General features: G+C 35.3%; 1 protein-coding gene across 1 annotated transcript in view; it reads right to left on the bottom strand.

Annotated features, from left to right (window-relative positions):
• Nucleotides 1-18,935, bottom strand: part of LOC128026575 (protocadherin-15-like) — a 174,287-nt gene that overhangs the window by 53,510 nt on the left and 101,842 nt on the right. The window contains exons 19-21 of the mRNA XM_052613836.1: nt 15,430-15,735; nt 11,590-11,814; nt 2,952-3,068 (exon numbers count right to left, since the gene is read on the bottom strand). Of these exons, the coding sequence (XP_052469796.1) occupies nt 2,952-3,068; nt 11,590-11,814; nt 15,430-15,735 (648 nt within the window). The remainder of the gene's footprint in view (nt 1-2,951; nt 3,069-11,589; nt 11,815-15,429; nt 15,736-18,935) is intronic.

Below are 18,935 nucleotides of genomic sequence, written 5' to 3'. Positions count from 1 at the left end.
CTGCAGATGTGTTACCTTGCTAGCATAAAATATGAGCAAGCTCTGGGCTAAACAATAAGAATTTCAATCAAGTCGTCATATGAGCCAGGGCTAGCAGAGATTCTGTTCCATTCTGTGCTTTTGTGTTTATTTTGAGGCTTGAAAACATTCGTTTTTGTTTATTCATTGCTTTCATTTAATATATATATATATATTTGTATGTCCTTTTTTAACTCTTAGTATGACGTAGACTGTCTTGACTCTAAAAAAGTAATTATTTTAAATAAAAAAAATAAAAATAAAACTTCAACTCCAACCCTTCAGAGTCAGGCAGTGTTGTGTGTCTGTAGTGAGAGTCCTTCAGGTTAAACTGTGTGTCAGAGACTCCCAGCAGCACACACCTTTCTCTGACACACTCCTGTCCCCTACGGTGATATAAGCTCAGAGAGTCCTGTTCTTACGGAGGGATTCAGAGTCACCTCAAACACCCCTCAGTGTCCTCTGTTACCTGCTGTCATCTAAAAAAACACTTACAGTTATTCACTGAAAATCTTGCCCTACGTCTCAAATCTCATAAGTATCCACATTTATTAAAATACACTGTGGCATTAGGTTTGACGTCAGTGATGCCATCTGTTGTTGATTCAGCGTCAATTTTAATATTGTGCAGTCATGGCCTTATGGCTAAAGAATCTTGTAGAGACTTGAAGCCCAGAGCTCGCTGGTTCGAGTCTGGGTAGCGGCAGGGATTGCAGGTAGGGGGAGTAAATCTACTACTACTACTAGCGCTCTCTTCCACCCTCAATACCACAACTGAGGTGAGACCCCTGAACAAGGCATCGAACCTTTAACAATCGGTGCTGCAGCAAAAACGGCTACCGACTGCTCCAGTGTGGGGATATAATTATGGCACATATTTTAAAATCACTCTATATTCAACTGAATGAGACGTGGGCTAAAAAGTGGTTCCAGCACCCCTGCTGTTCCTTTGAATGTACCATTACCAGCAGCACCTAAAGCTCATAAATCTGTGACAACTGTAGCGGCCATACAGCGAAACATTAAAAGAACACCAGCACTGCTGTTCATTTGACCACCCACTAATGAAAAGGCCATTCCTGTGTATAACAAACCCCTGCTGCCAGCTTTGTTTCCTTTAGAGGAAAGTGACGGGAACAAAATTGTCCATGGCAGAAAAAAACTGAGGCTGTAAAGCTGTTTGTGAAGTTTGAAGTTGTAAAAGAAAAATTATAACGGTTTAAAAGTACTTTTAAACACTGATTACATTCAGGCGTCTTTGAAACTTTTGTGACTGTGGTCCAGAGTTACTGACAACCAATAAAGTCTGTTAACAACACATCCACACTGCATATAGAGACCTAGAATCCCACAAAACATCTTTCTGTTTTACAGTCTGTGGATGATAAACATTTACAGGCATTCAGCGCATATCCAGCCGCTGGCATGCGCTGCCTCTCTGGATAAACCAAACCTCAAGCAGCGAATAACCTTGTTTATGTAATTTATGAGGTAATAAGAGATGTGTGCCTTTGCTATACTGTAATGGCCTCGCGTTTCCCTCCAGCTGTAAAAGTTGAAGAAGAGTGCTGGGCTGCATTCTAAAGCCCAATAAATATTTCCAGTCTCTGATGAAAGCACAAAAAAATAATTTCCAGATTCACCACAATTTCAACATTTCTGTGTCGTTGTGTGTAATTTAATTTCAGTGTCATCTAGCCAGCGAGTGACAGAGAGAGAGGGAGAGAGAGAGAGAGAGAGATGCTGGTCTCCTGATGGTAAACATAAAAAGGCTCTGTCATATCAATCAAATAAAGATGCAGAGAGAGAGTGACAGTGCAGAACAAACCGTTTATCCACAACAGCAGACTAACATATTAATGTAGGGACATGTAAACAGGAACACTCGCGGGAGAGTAAACACTCATACGCAGTAATACACACTACTGTATATACAATCTTCAGATGAAGAAATTCAAAAGAGACCAGGGATGAAATCATGCATTCAAATGAAAGAATGTATTACTACTAACTGGTCTTAACTCTAGCTAACCTTAAGCTAACGCTGCCAAACTTTTAGTCATACGGAACACCTATCCTTGCCAGGGCCATGATTTGCTAGTGCTTAAACTGGAATGTCCATGTAAAGAAATTAGATTTTATATTACAATAAAATCTAAATGTAACATAACCTACATAGGTACTTTTTATTTTAAACTTTTAAATAAACCTACTTATTAATATGTATTAATAGTATATATATATATATATATATATATATATATATATATATATATATACAGTAAAAACCGTAATATTGTAAAATATTATTACAATTTAAAATAACTGTTTTCAGTGTTTTCTAATATATTTTAAAATATATTTTATTCCGTTTTTTTATTTAGTTTTTGTTTTAAATGTTTTTAAAAGAAAAATCTTATGCTCTTATGCTCACTAAAAGCTGCATGTATTTAACTAAACATACAGTAAAACCGTAATTTTGAGAAATCATTCCAATATGCTGTTTTGATTCTCAAGAAACATTTGTTATTATTATCATCAGTGTTGTTTGGCTTATTAGGATTCTTTGATGAACAGAAAGTTCAAAAGAACAGCATTTATATCAATTTTTTTCAAAAATTTTATACCGTTATAAATGTTAAAAATATATATATAAAAAAAAAACATTTTTTCAATTGTACTGACCCCAAACAATATTGCCTTCAGTTGTTAATCTCAAAGCTGTACAGCACTGACTTGACCTTGAACATCCAGTACTGTTCCCACATTTTAAGACATAATTCAATTATCTAACTCTAATTAATCCATAAATACTCTCAATACCTTACCATTACAAATCCTCACTATAACTCTGTGCTTTTATTATTTATTTTAAACATGAGAATGAGTCAGAGAACACAGAAGTGTATTACATCTGGGTTTTGTGTACTTACTGGAGGGTCTTGATCGTCTGCAAGCACAGTTGTGATTACTGTCCCCTTCTCTGCATTTGGAGCCACCAGTCCTTTATAAAGTGCCTGTCTGAAGACCGGCGAGAAATCATTCATATCCTGAAAAGAACACAGAGACAGAAACATAGATGAAATGTGTATTAATAACACTCATTAAAACACTACTGAGGTTGGTAGGGCCCGCTGGCAAAGGGATTCTGCTCCATCTGTAGTCTTCCCTTTAGTGAGGAGTTACATAATGCTGAAGAGTATTAATCAGCTTATGGACGCTGCTGTCTTTCACTGCTGTCCACTCCCGCTATCAAAGAGCACTTCACATATTCTTTCAAGGTGTTTTAAAGTCAGCATAAAATCAAAATATAACTTCATTAAACACCACGCCTTACTCTGCAAGTAATGTGAAATACTGTAGGCTGCAAAAGTGTTTTAATATACTTGTAGTATTTACATATTTTACAAAAAAAAAAAAAAAAAAAAAAGTAATTTTAACACAAGTATGTTCAAAATGACATAAATTCACTGAGCTTACATGGGTTTATACACACACACACACACACACACAGAGTGAACATAGTGTTAGAGCCCAACTGAATGGGTTTTTTGAGGGCCGAAACCGATACTACACTGTAAAATCTAAATGTGCCTCAGGTATCCTTTTGAGTACTCCAGGAACCTTAAAATGTATTTTAAGTGCCTCAAAGCTCTTTTTCTCATAATATGGTTCCTGGAGGTCTTTGCAGTTCGTGCAGGAACTCATGTGATCCTTGAAGCACTTTGTCCCAGTTCTGAGGTTCTGGAGTCACCCTTTCATTACACTGAGACCTCAAAGTGCTCTGAAGGTTCCTGGAGGAACTCACATTTTAAAAAAGGGTTACTGCAAGCTCTGTTAACATTAAAGTGGTTCCTGGAAGATCTCACTTGTAAAAGCCAGCATCTGGAAGAACCAAGAGATTCATGTGACAAAAATGAAATGTGACTGATTATTATTATTATGAATAATTACTTTTTAGGAATGTGATGGAACAATGACTTTTGTGGCACTTTCCATGTGAAAAAAAAAAAAAAACTAAATGTAAAAATCTTCACACTTGTTCTGTCAAAACATAAATAAATAAATAAATAAAATAACTTAATAACTTAAAATAGTTTTATTGAAATAGGCTAAATGTTAAATCATTTGAAGGTGGATAGTTTACCTTGAAACTTTAAAGCAAACATTAAAAATATGATTGAACTAAATATGACTCATTACGCATTACTTTAATAAAAAATAAAAATATTCTAATTATAACAATCGGTACAATAGTAGCTAATATTTAGAGTTTTTAAGAGTTTTTTTTTTTTTTTGCCTAAAAAAATAAGTTTAAATTATTCAGAAATAATTGTTCAGCTGTTGTCAAGAAGAAAATGCATGAGGTTTGGACGCGTCCTCGCGCTCCTACTGTTTGCTCGCGCGCGCGTGCGTGGAAGAGCGATTTCAAATACAAAGAAGTAACGGCTCCATTCCTCAAAGAGAGTAAGAAACAACCGCTGGGCAAGGTGAGTAAAGACTCCGAAATAAATACACAGATTTATTATTTGTATACTAATTCCTACACTGACACATTAGACTAAGTTTTTTTTTTTTTTTTTTTTTTTTTTTTGGTATGTTTGTTTTAACCATCAATTTAATAGCCGCGATGCTTACGAGTCTAATGCACTTTGTGGGACGAAATGGAGACCACAAACACAAGGTCACAAACAATAATTATTAGTTTGGTGTACGCATGATGTTTACGTGTTTATTCATTGTTTACGTGTTTATTCATTGTAACTCTTTCGTTTACGTTTGTTAAATAGTTACACATCCATGTTAACGTACGTTACATTTGCACATAACGTAACTTACTTAAACTGGTTTTGATAATTTTCTCTCCTCAGAAAATCCAGTATGACTTCTCTGAAAGTCTCAAAAGCTTCACAGAGCAGCAATATGTAAGTTAAGTATTTAATTATTTATTTGACATTGAAATAACTGAAATAGTGTTTCAGCTTGGCCTAATCCAAAATTATATATGACTATACACTGTTACACTGAACTGAATTAAACAATAAAAAACTACCCATATGTTATATTTTATTCAGCAGTTAATGAAGAAATGTGGCTCTGTAGTGGACACCTGTGAGGCAGAGGACAGACAGCTGCTGATGTCTGATGCTGACTGACAATAAACAGACCTCTCTGGACGTACCCCATCTTTTGCAGGTGTGTATATAAGTGAACGGTTGCAGACACACACCAGAAACCCTTCTAAAACATTCAATTATTTATAGGTTATTAACAGTCCTTTTTTATTTTTTTTATTTTAGAGAAATTATACCATTGCCCTTCCTGTAACATGCTGTCCTGGACTGTATATGATGAGGTAAGTATGAGTTTGTCCATGTGTGTAGACCATAGACTGTAAAAAAATAGACATATGTAGTGTACACACACACATTATAGACACATTGTGTACTTAATTAGTCTACAATCATTAATCAATGCAATAATATGACATAAATAATTCCTGTGGTGTTCCTAATTTTTAAGATAATAAAAAAATACCTGTGCTAAATGAATAAATGTAAATATTTTATAATTTAATTTTATGTAAATCACTCTTTTTTTCAATGAACAGCCTACACATAATCTTAGAAAAGCAGTGGTAATAACAGGAGACCCATTTGATGAGAGCGGCACTGCAGTCTTTCCTGATGGTGAGGAGCTTCTTGCTGATGAACCTGCAGACATGAGTTCACCTTACTATGAGTAACTGTGTTCTGTTCAACATTATATAGAAAAGCAATTAAAAGTACCCTAAAGCACACTGTTTTTCTGCTGTATCTGTTGGTCATTCAGGAGGAGATCATGGACAATTTTCATAAGACTGATGATGTGTTTCAGCTGCGTTAGTATCGTAAATCCTCACAATGTTTGTATATTTTGATTTTTTTTTTTTTATTATGTGCATTTATAACACTATACTTTGTATTATATCACATTCATATCAAATTACAGAAAAATAGTTAATGCTAATGCAAGGGTGTTTCTAATCCAGAGTCTTTGAGAGGAATGCTAAATTTGACATTGTTCTCTCTTCTGACTGCTGTTATCAGTCGCTGTCAGATTTTTTCCTTTGATTGAAAGTTGTGAAAATGCTATTGTAGAGTTTTTCATTTTGCTATTTGAGTAAATGAGAATGCAAAAATATATTTGTGATACTCTCCCATTCACTGCTCTCGAAGTTTACCCAACTATAACCACTTATGCTGCTGAGAAACTGGTTTATTAAGCTAAATACATCTATCTCGAGGCTTATCAATTTCTTGAAATGTCCTGTGTGAATTCTCCCAATCAGTCACCACTATTTAGAACAGGAAAGAATATGTTACTATTAATTGCATTGTGTCTAAAATTTAAATCATTGTTTTAGGTACATAAAATGTTTTTTTTTAAAAGTTCTAAGATTATTGAGTCACATTTATTTGTTTCTAATTTTACCAAGGTGTAAATGCTTTTTTTGTTGTTGTTGTTTATAGCAGTATTAACACTGATGTTGCCATGAATGGGATTGTGATGTGCAGTATTGTGATTATGGATATTTTTGTTGTTTATCAATAAACTGTTTTATACGCATTTGTTTTATTTTTAATCATTAAAAAGGTCAATAGCAGGACAAATAAACCGGTGGGGGGGGGGGGGGGGGGGGGGGGGCATTAAAGAACTGAAATTAGGGAAATGGTGCCTTGAAGCACCCCAGGTGGTTCCTGGCCATCATAATAAAAGGGTTCCTCCAGGAACCATTGAAAGTTCCTCAGAGAAACACCCCCATTTAGAGCGGTGCCTTGAGGCTCTTCAGACGGTTCCGCCGGTGTGGCGAAGTGAAGAACCCCAAAAGGTGCCTCCAGGAACCTTTAGTTTTTACAGTGTAGGAGTAAAAATGGCTGATATTCTTTGTGCATTTTATAGTATCAATGCAAAAAACATGTTTATGTATATATATTTTGTTTATGTACTGTATATACTATATTCTGTATATAGTACCAGTCAAATGGGCAAGTGTCCAAACTTTTGACTGGTACTATATACAGAATATAGTATATACCATACATAAACAGATTATATATACTGTACATAAACATTTTTTTTTGCATTGATCACTCAAATGTGGTGATCAAACACTTATAATGATGTGACAAAGATATGTAATGGAGGCAGGGCATTTAACAATTTAACAATAAATTTGATTATCCAAAATAAGTCTGACATCGGTGCACTAAACAGAAAAGTTGAAGTTTATTCAGCTTTACTTCAATTCATTTATATTCAACTTATAACTTCTGAACATTCGTTCTCTGATTTTTGCTACTGTCTTCACTTACAGACGGAATGAGAAGTGTAAAGTGTGACATACCTCTGACCAATATACCTCCGTAAATAAAAACAATTTAAATTCACGTCTCGCTCACTTTAATGCCCTTTGATTCATGGCGGAATATCACGTGAAGTTCACTTTGCAGGGCACTTACGTTCAAATAAGCCAACGCTTGAATGCTGCTGCCTGAACAAGAGACCTACAGTACTTACTGAAGTGAAAGTGTTGGCTGGTGTCACTATCTTACAAACGCAGCGGCGGATCTTCACTAAATTTGGGGATCCCTTCAGCTCATGGAGCCCTCTCGATTGCCACCCTCCGAACATTGCGAATTTACTCCCGGACTCTGGGAGCTATTGATGCACGGTGGTCTCATTCGAAACAGGGTTTCGAGATGTACACTCGTTTTGGCATTCGAGAGGGTTCCTTGAGCTGAAGGGATCCCCTGAATTTGATGCAGATCCGACCGTGCCGTTATGGAGATATGGTCGTTCAAAGTTTCAATAGTAATCAATACACTTAACCTTTAAAGTGTTTTATCCAGGTTGCCAGTAGCAAACAATGGAGCACGCTCTGCTGGACAAACGAAATAATTACATCATCTCCAAGCATTTCTTCTGCATTTTATGTTCTATTTATGCCCACACACACACAGCCACACTTTGCCTGAGAAGGAGAAAAGCATCTTTCCCTGCAAGACCTTCGAAATCTCCCATAAGCCCAGCTATGATGACTCTACTCTGACATTAATAATATTGCCTTCACCTCAGCTCAAGCATCATTACAATTTGTTACACCATCTCCATTGCAGCAAAACTAACAGGGTGCAAACTTTGCTAAGTTGAAGGTAAAGATCACTGTGCAAAGTAAGGATCACACACGCAAAGAAACTCAAGATTCAAGGCACATCTGAAGAGAGCAGCTTTGTTTTTCACATCATAACAAAACATTTGCTGTAAAGATCATGAAAATCTCTGGGGGTTTAATTTCATCTCATAATAAATAAGTCAGTGGTCTATAAACACACACTTTGATAAGAAAAAAAAAAAAGTTCTAGCCAATTGCTGTCGATCACTTCCATTAGTTATTAGGCAAAAAAAAAAAAAAAAAAAAAGCTTATTACTTGATAACTAAAAATGGTCTAATGATAAAAATAAAAATGAAATAAGCCACGTGAGGCCATGCAGATCAGTCAATCAGATTTAAAATGTCAAAATGATTTATAATTTAAGAACTGTTTCTGACAAAATTTAAAATGTTGTATTTTTTAGTAACACAACAACTTACATTTTTTATAAGCAGCATTAAAATTATTTAATCTGCTATCATGAACAATAACAGAATTGTTATATATTTATTTACTTAAATGCTGAGACTTGAACCACTAAAAATGAATAAATAAACATAGCAAATAAAATAAAAAATAAACACATTTAAAATAAAAATAAAACTTATAAATAATAAAATATAAATATGAGATGAAAAAAAAATAATAATAAACGAAAAAAAAAAATCACCAAAATGACTAACTGGTAAGGAATAACAATTAAAATGAACTAAAGCTAAAATAGAAATAAATTAAACCTAAAATACTGCTATATAAAAAAGACAAAAACACAAATAACTAGAAACTCAACTTGAATGAAACTGAAAATATAAAAACATTAAAAAAAAAACTATAATAGCAAATAAATAATAATAAAATAACATTGATTATGAAAAACTAAATGTAAATGTAATAATTAATTGCTTCTAACAATAAATTGTAATCATAAATATTTGCACACTGAATCCCTAAATTAGTGTACAATCAATACAAAGGAAGCACATCTTTATTTTATTAAATTACATCTTTTGAACTTAAATTTGAGAACCACAGATTATTCTGATGAATGCAAGTGTCCCTGCGGTGAGGTGGGCCAACGCTCATTTGCATGTATTTGCTCTGGACGTTCCACAGTTCAGCAAGTACATATTGGAGTGATCAAAGGAAGCAAAACTGATTTAATGAGCCACTGGTGGCTGCTCACAGGACTAGTGTGAAATAATCTCATTTGGGTCAGTCGCACTCTCTGGCCAAAACATTACGCCAAAATCAATGTTTTCATGTCACTATTAATGAGGATTGTTTGATGTTTGAATAATATCATTCTTTAAATACAAAATATATTTAAAGTGCACCTAAAGTATACTTGCAATAGTTCCCCTTGTATATACTTCAGTATATCTTTAGTTGAACTTCAGCACTACTTCTGCACAGTTTAAGTGCATTAAGTACATAATTAGTTGTTATAATTTAGCAGGGTTTATGTATATCAGTTTATTAATTGTAGGGTATTTTTATCAAGCACATAAATATGTTAATACATTTGTAGTATACTTATAATGAAATTAATGTATTTCAAATACCTCTTAGTATATTTATTCTTCATTAGGACTGGTATAATTATAAATATAACATTGTCTGCTCACAATGTTAACTTAATGTTAATTTCCAAATTTATTACATTCTGTACATTTACACACTGTAAAAAATAAGTGTAATTTTAACTGTAAAATTTTGTAAAAACGCTACGGAAAAAAACTGATAATAGGTTAACAGTAAGTTCCCGTACTATATACAGGGAAAAACTGTAAAAGATCTAACAAAGCATTTAATGTAAATTTACAGTAAAATTCCGGTAATTATACAGCTTTTAGAAGTAAAAAAAGAACAAATCAATGTATAATTTACAGTCTAAAACTGTAAACTGATATTCCCAGAATTCCCTGCGTGACACTCCACGTTTGAAAGTATTTTGTTTAAATAATCATGTTTTTAAATAGTTCTTGTTATCAGTTATGTACATTTGAGCTTTATGTTACATCTTCTGTTGCTTAATGCAAGTTTTTTGCATTATTTAAGTATCACATGTGTTACCATGATGGTGTTTTGTGTTTCCATAAATGTGCACCTTCTATATGTTAATATATACTTCTGCTTGTGGTGAAGCTACTTGTGATGAGCTTTGATACTTCATGTGGCTTTCTCTTATACAGTACCATCTTTATTATTATGGTGGTTGTCAGTATTTTCAAGGTACAAAACAGATTTAATTTTGTGTGTTGTTGAATTTACTGGTTTATATTCACATTTTCTTGTTTGTAAATTACAGCTTTATATTGTAAAATTAACAGTTTTTGACGTAAATGTGTTTACAGTTTTCTGTATTTTTACAAAATTATTCTGGCAACCACAGCTGCCAAAAAGTTTTTGTAAAAACAACAAGAAATTTTTTACAGTGCATAATAATAACATGGTACAAAAGCTGTCACTGGGGCAGTACCCTTTCGAAAGGAACTAACACGCATTTTAGGTGCTACTACTATGTTTCTTTAAGATTCTATAATACACACCCTTCAGGGGTAAATAACGTACATATATGTACCTTTTAAAAGGGTACCACCCCAGTGACAGGTTTTGTTCTTTTTTTTCAGAATGTGTTCATTTTTCAGTTTTTGTTAGCTATTGTTCACTACTGTTAATGCATACACCCTCACTGAAAACCACAACATTTCTATCAGATTTACATAATTAAAAACGGAACTTTTTACATGAAGTACAAGTTCATTTTTCATCAAACACACACTCACACAGACACACACACACTCCAGCTGCTCTAAACTGGAGGAGGCTAATCCTTCTGTTCTGATCCCCTGGCTAATCTTCAGAGGCGATGGAGAGCGCTCACGTTAAAATCCTCACATAATTGCAGTCACAAAGCTAATGAGTCATTCAGGCCTGGAATAGCTGTGCCAGGCTAGCATCAGAAACTAGCTTTGTCTGTCACTCCTGTCACCGTCAACCAGAAATATCACAACGGGAAAGCAGGCAAACTCAGGCAAGGATCCAGTAAACAACGCCCACATAGAGGTTTCTCTTTCAAGACTAATTGAATTCAGAGATCAAATCTTTTGTTGGCATTACTGGAACAGAGTCAGTGGGGCTTCCGTGAGAAGCGATGGCACGTAGACACTATGGACAAGCTTTGAAAGATCTAATCCAATCACCGGCACTAGACCTGATGACAATTTGCTTCCTTCCCCCAAGTTCAAACCATTCCCAACTGGAACCTGGTGTGCTTCCAGGAAGAGAGTTTCTCGTGTCACCATTGAGACTGGTGTGATAAAACAGTTTTTTTTTTAAAGCTGTTGTGTGCATCGTGTGCTCTTAGCGGCCTTACCGTGATTCTGACGATGACGGTGGCCATGCCAGGAGGGAGGACTCCTCCATGATCTAATCCCTGCACTTCAAATGTGTAGGTGCTGTTGCCTGCTGCCAAGTCCTCAAAGTCTAGTGCCTGCAGGACTGATACGGCGCCGGTCAGACGGTTCACGGTGAAGAGCTGCTGAGCGGCCTCTGTTTTTATTCTGTAGGTTATGTTAGAGACGAGATCGGCATCCACCGCCTGAGAGACACAGAGGAAAGAGAGCAGACAGAATAAACGTTAAAAAAGAAATGAATGAACCCACACTTTGCAAGGGATAAAGCTGCCTAAAAAGTTCCTTAAGTGACAGTAAAACCATTGATTTTATCCATTGCAATTGGTTGGACCAAGACTGGGGACATCTTAAACATCCTCATGGACATGAAATACTGTTTAATTTTTACTTCCGTAACGAGATGTATTTTTTGAGTGAAAATGAATAGTTGGACTTGGGAACTGTCTGGATTGTGAAATGTTGCTGTTCAATACCACATTTGAGGCAGGTAATACAATTAACTGTCATTATCAAATTAAATTATATTTTTTATGTTTTATTGACAAGACTAGATGAAAACAAAAACAAAACCGCAACAACAACAACAACAAATAAACTAAATTATAGCTATGGGTTTTGATGCATAGTATGCTTAATTTCCAACAATAATGCAAAGTTGATTTAGAGTTGATTTAATGGGAATGATTCAGTTTCGACCTACTGGAATAGAGGCAGGTGGTTGGAGGAGACAGTCTGAAGTACTAAGAGGGGTTTACAAGTCATTCTAATTGGGTCATTACATGTCAACTCTACCAAAGGTCCCCGGCTCAAATTTTAGATTTTGTTTGTACTTTTTTCTGAAGAAATATCAAATCCCGCAAGATTGATATTTCTTCAGAAAAAAGTATATACTTCATTTATTAAACTACATAGATGCCCACTAATAGGACAAATATGCATGATGAAAAGATGCAAAATTTTAAACTTTGAGACTTTTTAAGGGCTTTCATTTTCTCTAAATTTATTTATCAACTTTTAATACTTTTTAAGACTCGCAGACACCCTGATTATGTAATTTTTTACAGAGATTGGTAAATCTATCAGTAAAGTCTTTTGACTTTAGCCATCTTTGTTGCATTGTATGCTAATGGTGACAATTAACATAAGCAATATTACAGATATCTTGTGGGTCACTTTACATTCAGCTGATACATTTTCTTAAAAGTAATGTATGAAAAGCAAATTATGTTGAAACTAGACGCATATCTTGGTTCCTTCTATCAAAACAATAGCACAGAACAGTCTGTGCGCCATACATATTTTTTTTCCAATGTTTATCCATTGTAACTCAATGTAACTCACCAACAGATACATCAATATTATTTTAAGTTCTGGTTCTTTATGAACTTTTCTTTTGTAATCTTTATTTTTAAGATTATAAATGGATCAATCCCAAAAATATGGGAAGCCCATGACTGCTACTGGTGGCAGGATTTTTGATCCATGGTAGTGACTCTGAATTGGCGAATCTGTTCACTTGTTTGTTCTTCTGCTGACTACATTGTTTCATTCTCATTAAATCAACACTGAATGAATGCCTCTGTAAAGTTTTATTTTTTGGCCATTTCGGGGCCACTGCATATGTTAAGCACACACAGATTCAAAGTTGCATTCCACATGCGTTTATATCTAAAGCTGATTAGGAGTGAAAGCTAACAGACAGCACAGCAGAGGAGAGGCGCTCTGAGCAGCTCTGTGTCTCTGTGGGTGTGGGAACCTTTCAGGTGTCTTCCTTTGATGTAGGAGGCACAAGGAATTAAATTCCACACTGATCCCGAAGGTTTTAGAAGTATATAAATAAAGCTCGGGACCCCCAGAGAGAAGCAGCACAGGGAATCTGATTAGTTGATCAGCCCCGGACCAGATCCTGTCACCAGGACCCACGGCGCTCTGACACCAGCCAGTGCTGCAGGGACCCGAAAGTGTCAGACACACAGAGATAAAAATAAAGCAGCAAGATCACTGTCTTCAAACAGTGCCACTCATTTGCCCCTCATCCACCAACCACACACACATACTCAACCTTATTTTCCCTCCAGTCTGAATCCAAAAGCGGAATTAGCTTTTTTTTCCCAGTTGTGCCTGATGATGATGTTGTGTTGTACACATAATGTTTTAGGGAAGATTACACATGCATACCAATATGTGGCACTTGGCAACATCTATATGGCTTTAAAACAATATGTGTTCAATATATACATAAACATATTACCAGTCAAAAACTGATATGCTTCATTTGATGCTTAATTATTATCAGTAGTAATATTATTTTCAAATTTGAAAACCACATAATAATTATTGTGGAAACTGTTAACTTCATGTGCGAGGGAATGTATTCTCGCGAGAGTCTGCGTGACCGGAAGGGAGACTGTTTTTCCTGTGTGAAGGTTTGGCGCGTTTTGTGAGAACGGTGAATACAGATAACCTTGTGCAGAACTACGTCGTGTCTGTGGCTATTTTCAGAAACCATTATATATGTATTCATGTATGTATGTATTATTATTATTATTATATTTTGTGATGGAAAAAAAAGGTAGAGAACAGCATTTATTTATTTTAACATTCTAAATGTCTTTGTCACTTTTATTTATTTATTAAAATTTTACTTAACCCATAATTTTGTATGCCAGTGTATTAAGTTTTTAAAAAATAAAAATTAAAAATTAAAATAAATAAAATAAAATAAAATAGGAGCAAAAACTGTTTTCAACACTGATACTTTTTTAAATGTCTTTTAAGCATCAAATCGGCATATTAGAAAATTCAGCTTTTTTAAACACATAAATAAATTACATTTAAAAGTTATAAAATAGAAACCCGTTATTTAAAAGATTTAAATAATAATTAATTATTGTAATAATATTTAACAATATTACAGTCTTTTCCCCTGTATTTTTGAACAAATAAATACAGCCCTGGTGAGCAGAAAAGATCTTAATTATTCCAAGCTTTCCAAGGCCACGGATGCAACACACATATTTGAGTCCCTCAAATATTTACTTAATTTATATTCTGCTAATTAATTTTAGAAACCAGACATTTATTTACTATTAACCTTTTGACCTTTTCAGACCACAAACAAAAATATAAAGACTAACCATGACCATATACTGAAATCCAAGCAGCACTGGACCCCATTAGTATTTACAGATTTGGAATGACATGAGTCTGAGTAAATGACTGTATTTCTTGTTTGGTTATACTATCCCTTAAAGTTGGACTGCACAGTGGCGTAAAAGTTTAGTGTGTTTGACTCTTAGACTTTTTGCTCAAATTTGTCTCATTTATATAAAATTAATTAGTGATTGTGTTGTTACATTGGCGTTTGGCTAAAACTCCAAAGAGTGTGATCGTTTAGAGGCACATTTACCACAAGACAGCATCTCCTGCATTTCACACTGGGTCTGTCAAGATTGTCAAGATTTATCTCGTTAAATATGCAGCCCGTCAGGAATAAACAGGGGAATGCAAAGACGTTTTCCCCCACACTCTCAAGGGAAACTAAACACACATAATCAGCCAGTTACTGTCAGGCCAGCAGACACAACACAGATAGATTAAAAAAAACACGCACCCACCCACAGAAATTCTGCTTCTCTTCTTTTCTAAAAGTCAGGTTAGATGCCCAGGTTAAGCGGAGGCAGAAGTTTGAACTTTCTCAACAGCTTATGCCACTCAGCAACATCAAATTGTGAAATATTCAGATATGAGAGAACTACACAACACGAACGCTGAGAGCTATGGATGATTCAAGCACTTACACTGAGTCTCAGGATGACAGTTCCAGCCGGGGTATTTTCTGGGACGTTGACGGTGTAGATGGGCTGGGAAAACACAGGGCTGTTGTCATTGATGTCTGTCACCTCCACCAGCAGTGTAATGGTGGTCCTGCGGGGGTCCACTGCTCCATCTGACGCCTCCACGATCAGATCGTACCGGCTCCGTGTCTCTCGGTCCAACGGAACCGCAGTGAAGATACTGCCCGTTGCGTTTATGGTGAACAGAGACACAAAGGAGAGCAAACGGTATTGGACCTGACCGTTGAGCCCGGCATCAGGATCGGTGGCCTGAAAACAGAGACAAGCCCTCATGATCATGATTTTTTTGGGGAAAATATTTATTTGATCCCCTTGCTGATTTTGTAAGTTTGCTCTCTTACAAAGAAATGAAGGGTGTTTTATTTTTATGGTAGGTTTATTTTAATGGATAGAGACAGAATACTGACCAAAAAAAAAAAAAAAACATTATATAAAAGGTTAGAGATTAAGTATTTAATCCAGTACCAACAGGCAAGATTTCTGGCTCCCACAAATTAGTTATGTGGAAATGTAGAACACAGATCTATTAGTCCAGCCACTTTAAACATTTACTCCTAATTTCAGCTTGTTATGTATATAAGGCACCTGTCCACATAATCTGTATCTTCCATTCCAACCTCTCCCACCACCATGGGCAAGACCAAAGAGCTGTCAGAGGATGTCAGAGACAAGATTGTATGGAATGGAATGGGCTACAAGACCATCAGCAAGAAGCTTGGTGAGGAGACAACTGTTGGTGCGATTATTGGAAATGGAAGAAATACAAAACAACCATCAGTCAGCCCTGGTCTGGAGCTCCATGCAAGATCTCGCCTCGCAGTTTGAACAAAAATTTATATCACGTTTGTTTTTGTTTTTTTAATTATGCTGGTTTCCCGGTTTATGACGTTTTTTTTTGTTTTTTTTTTTCATGCATAATCAGGTGTTCAATGCATTTTCTGCTGGTTGATATTCCAAGAGAAGGCGGGACTTTTATTTTGACCGTGCTGAGAACAGAAGCACCTGAGCAGCACGCAGAGCTCATTCTCCCTCCACTGCTTGCTGTCGACGTTTAAAAGTTCAGTCTAATATGGTTAGAAGTCTGTCTAATAATCAGATAGAACTGTTAAACAATGGAATTAAAAGGTATACAGAAAAGTATTATGACTGCTTTTATATTATTAGTAAAAGAAAGAAAAGCATGTTTTTTACCATCTGCAGTCAGCAAATATGCATTTTTATAATTTAAACAAATCGATGAATACCCAATAAACATTTAATTTCACCTACTTAGTCGAATGCAGCTGCGAGATCTTGTGAAGTGTGCATTTGTATTTGGCATGACTGCGTTTACTCTGCATGACAGTCGGTTTGTGTGAATTGAATGTGAACAGGAGGAGAGTGCAGCTTCAGTGGAGTCATGCAATCGACAAACTTTAAAATCATGATTTAAAACTATGATTTAAAATGCATCGTGACATAGATATGGGGGAGGGTTATGTGTTTAAACAAGGCATTTTAGGAGGGCGTGGATAAGTCTTAACTTTTATAATTAATATCTTAAACTTGAAATTGCATCATATGACCTGTTTAAATTATTATTATTTTTTTTATCTTTTTACAAAAGAACATAGATGTACCAGGGGTGATGCCTGAGAATTCTGAACACAGGTACTGAGGGGGTGCTAGATCATTGACAGGGGGAGCTGGGCAATTCAGGGCTCCAGACTCATTCTTCCCTTGTTATTTTGCAAATAATTTTCTCTGTTTGGCGCAAGAGCATGTTTTTTTTTTACAACAGGTTTTTAATCAATGCATGCTGATGAATTTTTATCAAAGTTTATAGTTATATACAAACTAAAGTGGTTAACATTTAATCGTTCTTTTTCATCAGTAGTATTATTTGTGATTTGAATTTTGTGTACAGGAGTTCCTCTTTTCTTGCTTCGGATGATTTCACTTTTGATTTCGCGATCTTGTAAGGTTTTACAATAAAAGATAATTGTCTGTTTTGCTTACATCTATGCACCTTTCACCTTTTAAAAAGATGGATTCATTGTTATTTTAAATTCAAATGCACACAACAATAAAACAGTAAGATTGGATGACAAACTAGCTTACAAAAGTGTTCCTGTGGCTCAGTAGTAGAGAATTGTGTTAACAGCGCTAAAAGTTGTGGGTTCAATTCCAAGGGAACACATACTGATAAAAAATAAATAAAAATGTATAGCCTGAAAGTCGCTTTGGATAAAAGTGTCTGCCATTTTTTTTTAATAAAACTTGCCCACTCAATTTTATTCTTTAATTCTGTAGTCCGTATTAAAAGGTGCATTTCTATTAAAGGCACGTCCATGTGAAAACGGCGAGTCAGCATCAGCATTCGGCAACCTCATGTCTGCACTCAGAAAGCACTAGTTTATTAATAAGCAATCAAAATGTCTTCTTTTCCCCCTGACACATTGATAATCACTTTGCCGGTGCTTTGAGGCAATTGCTTTATGCCCGAGCTTGAGCGCAGAACAGGCTCTAGCCTAATATGCTTGCCTATATATTAAAGTATATAGTTAATATATTATTATATTAATCAATTTAATATAACGTGTGACTAGTTGACTAGAAAAATCTTTAGTAGAGGGCAGGCAAACTTAGCACAAAGAAGTGCTCCATTTTTAAAATAAAATGCTATAATGACATTATGAAAAGTGCGACAGCTGCAAATCACGTTGTTATTGCATTGCATGAGTTATGTATGCGTAAGGAATCAAAAAGGAGTGATTTTTTTATCACCCTAATTAGATTATGAAGAATGATTTGTTGATATTGTTTTCTCTTTAATACATACCTTCTGCAAGATATTTTTCAATTACTTTAAAAAAGTGGTAGGGACAATATTGACCCTGGCGAAAAAGTGTCCCACTCGTCCCACCCGCAAACTACACCTATGAGCGCTCGGCCATGTAATGGCTTCAGAGGTGCCTGATAGAATTCCTTCCTGTAGTAATTACAGATGCAGATGGGAACAATAACTAGGGTATTATTAGACTCCAGGAGAAGAGAGGGGGAGAGATGAGAGGAGGGACAGGAAGATGAGGGGGATGAATGGCCAAAATTCAAATGTGGGTGAATGGAAATAAGTGAAATTAAAAAAGCATGTCTCAGCCTTGAGAAATTACAGGCACATCCAAGTGCTGAGGAATAAAAGTGCTGCCCATGGCCCTCTCACCAGAAGCACTCATCAAATATCCTGACAGCACACTTACATGCCATCTGCTTGTCTCAGTAATTAACTAATTGAATGAATATGTAAACAGAGTGATAAATAAACAAACAACAATACACAATACGCAACTAAAAACCTGTTTCCTAATGTCACTGTTGACTGCTATTCAGTATCAGGAAAAATTTCACCATTGTTTTTTCAAAATTATTCATCTTTTTACCTTCACTAGATCATTTTTAAAAGTACAAAA

This window comes from Carassius gibelio, chromosome A13 (assembly GCF_023724105.1).
Source record: "Carassius gibelio isolate Cgi1373 ecotype wild population from Czech Republic chromosome A13, carGib1.2-hapl.c, whole genome shotgun sequence".
NCBI classification, from domain to species: domain Eukaryota; kingdom Metazoa; phylum Chordata; class Actinopteri; order Cypriniformes; family Cyprinidae; genus Carassius; species Carassius gibelio.
The sequence above is the reverse complement of the archived record's forward strand: the minus strand, read 5'-3'. Positions and strand labels throughout refer to the sequence as shown.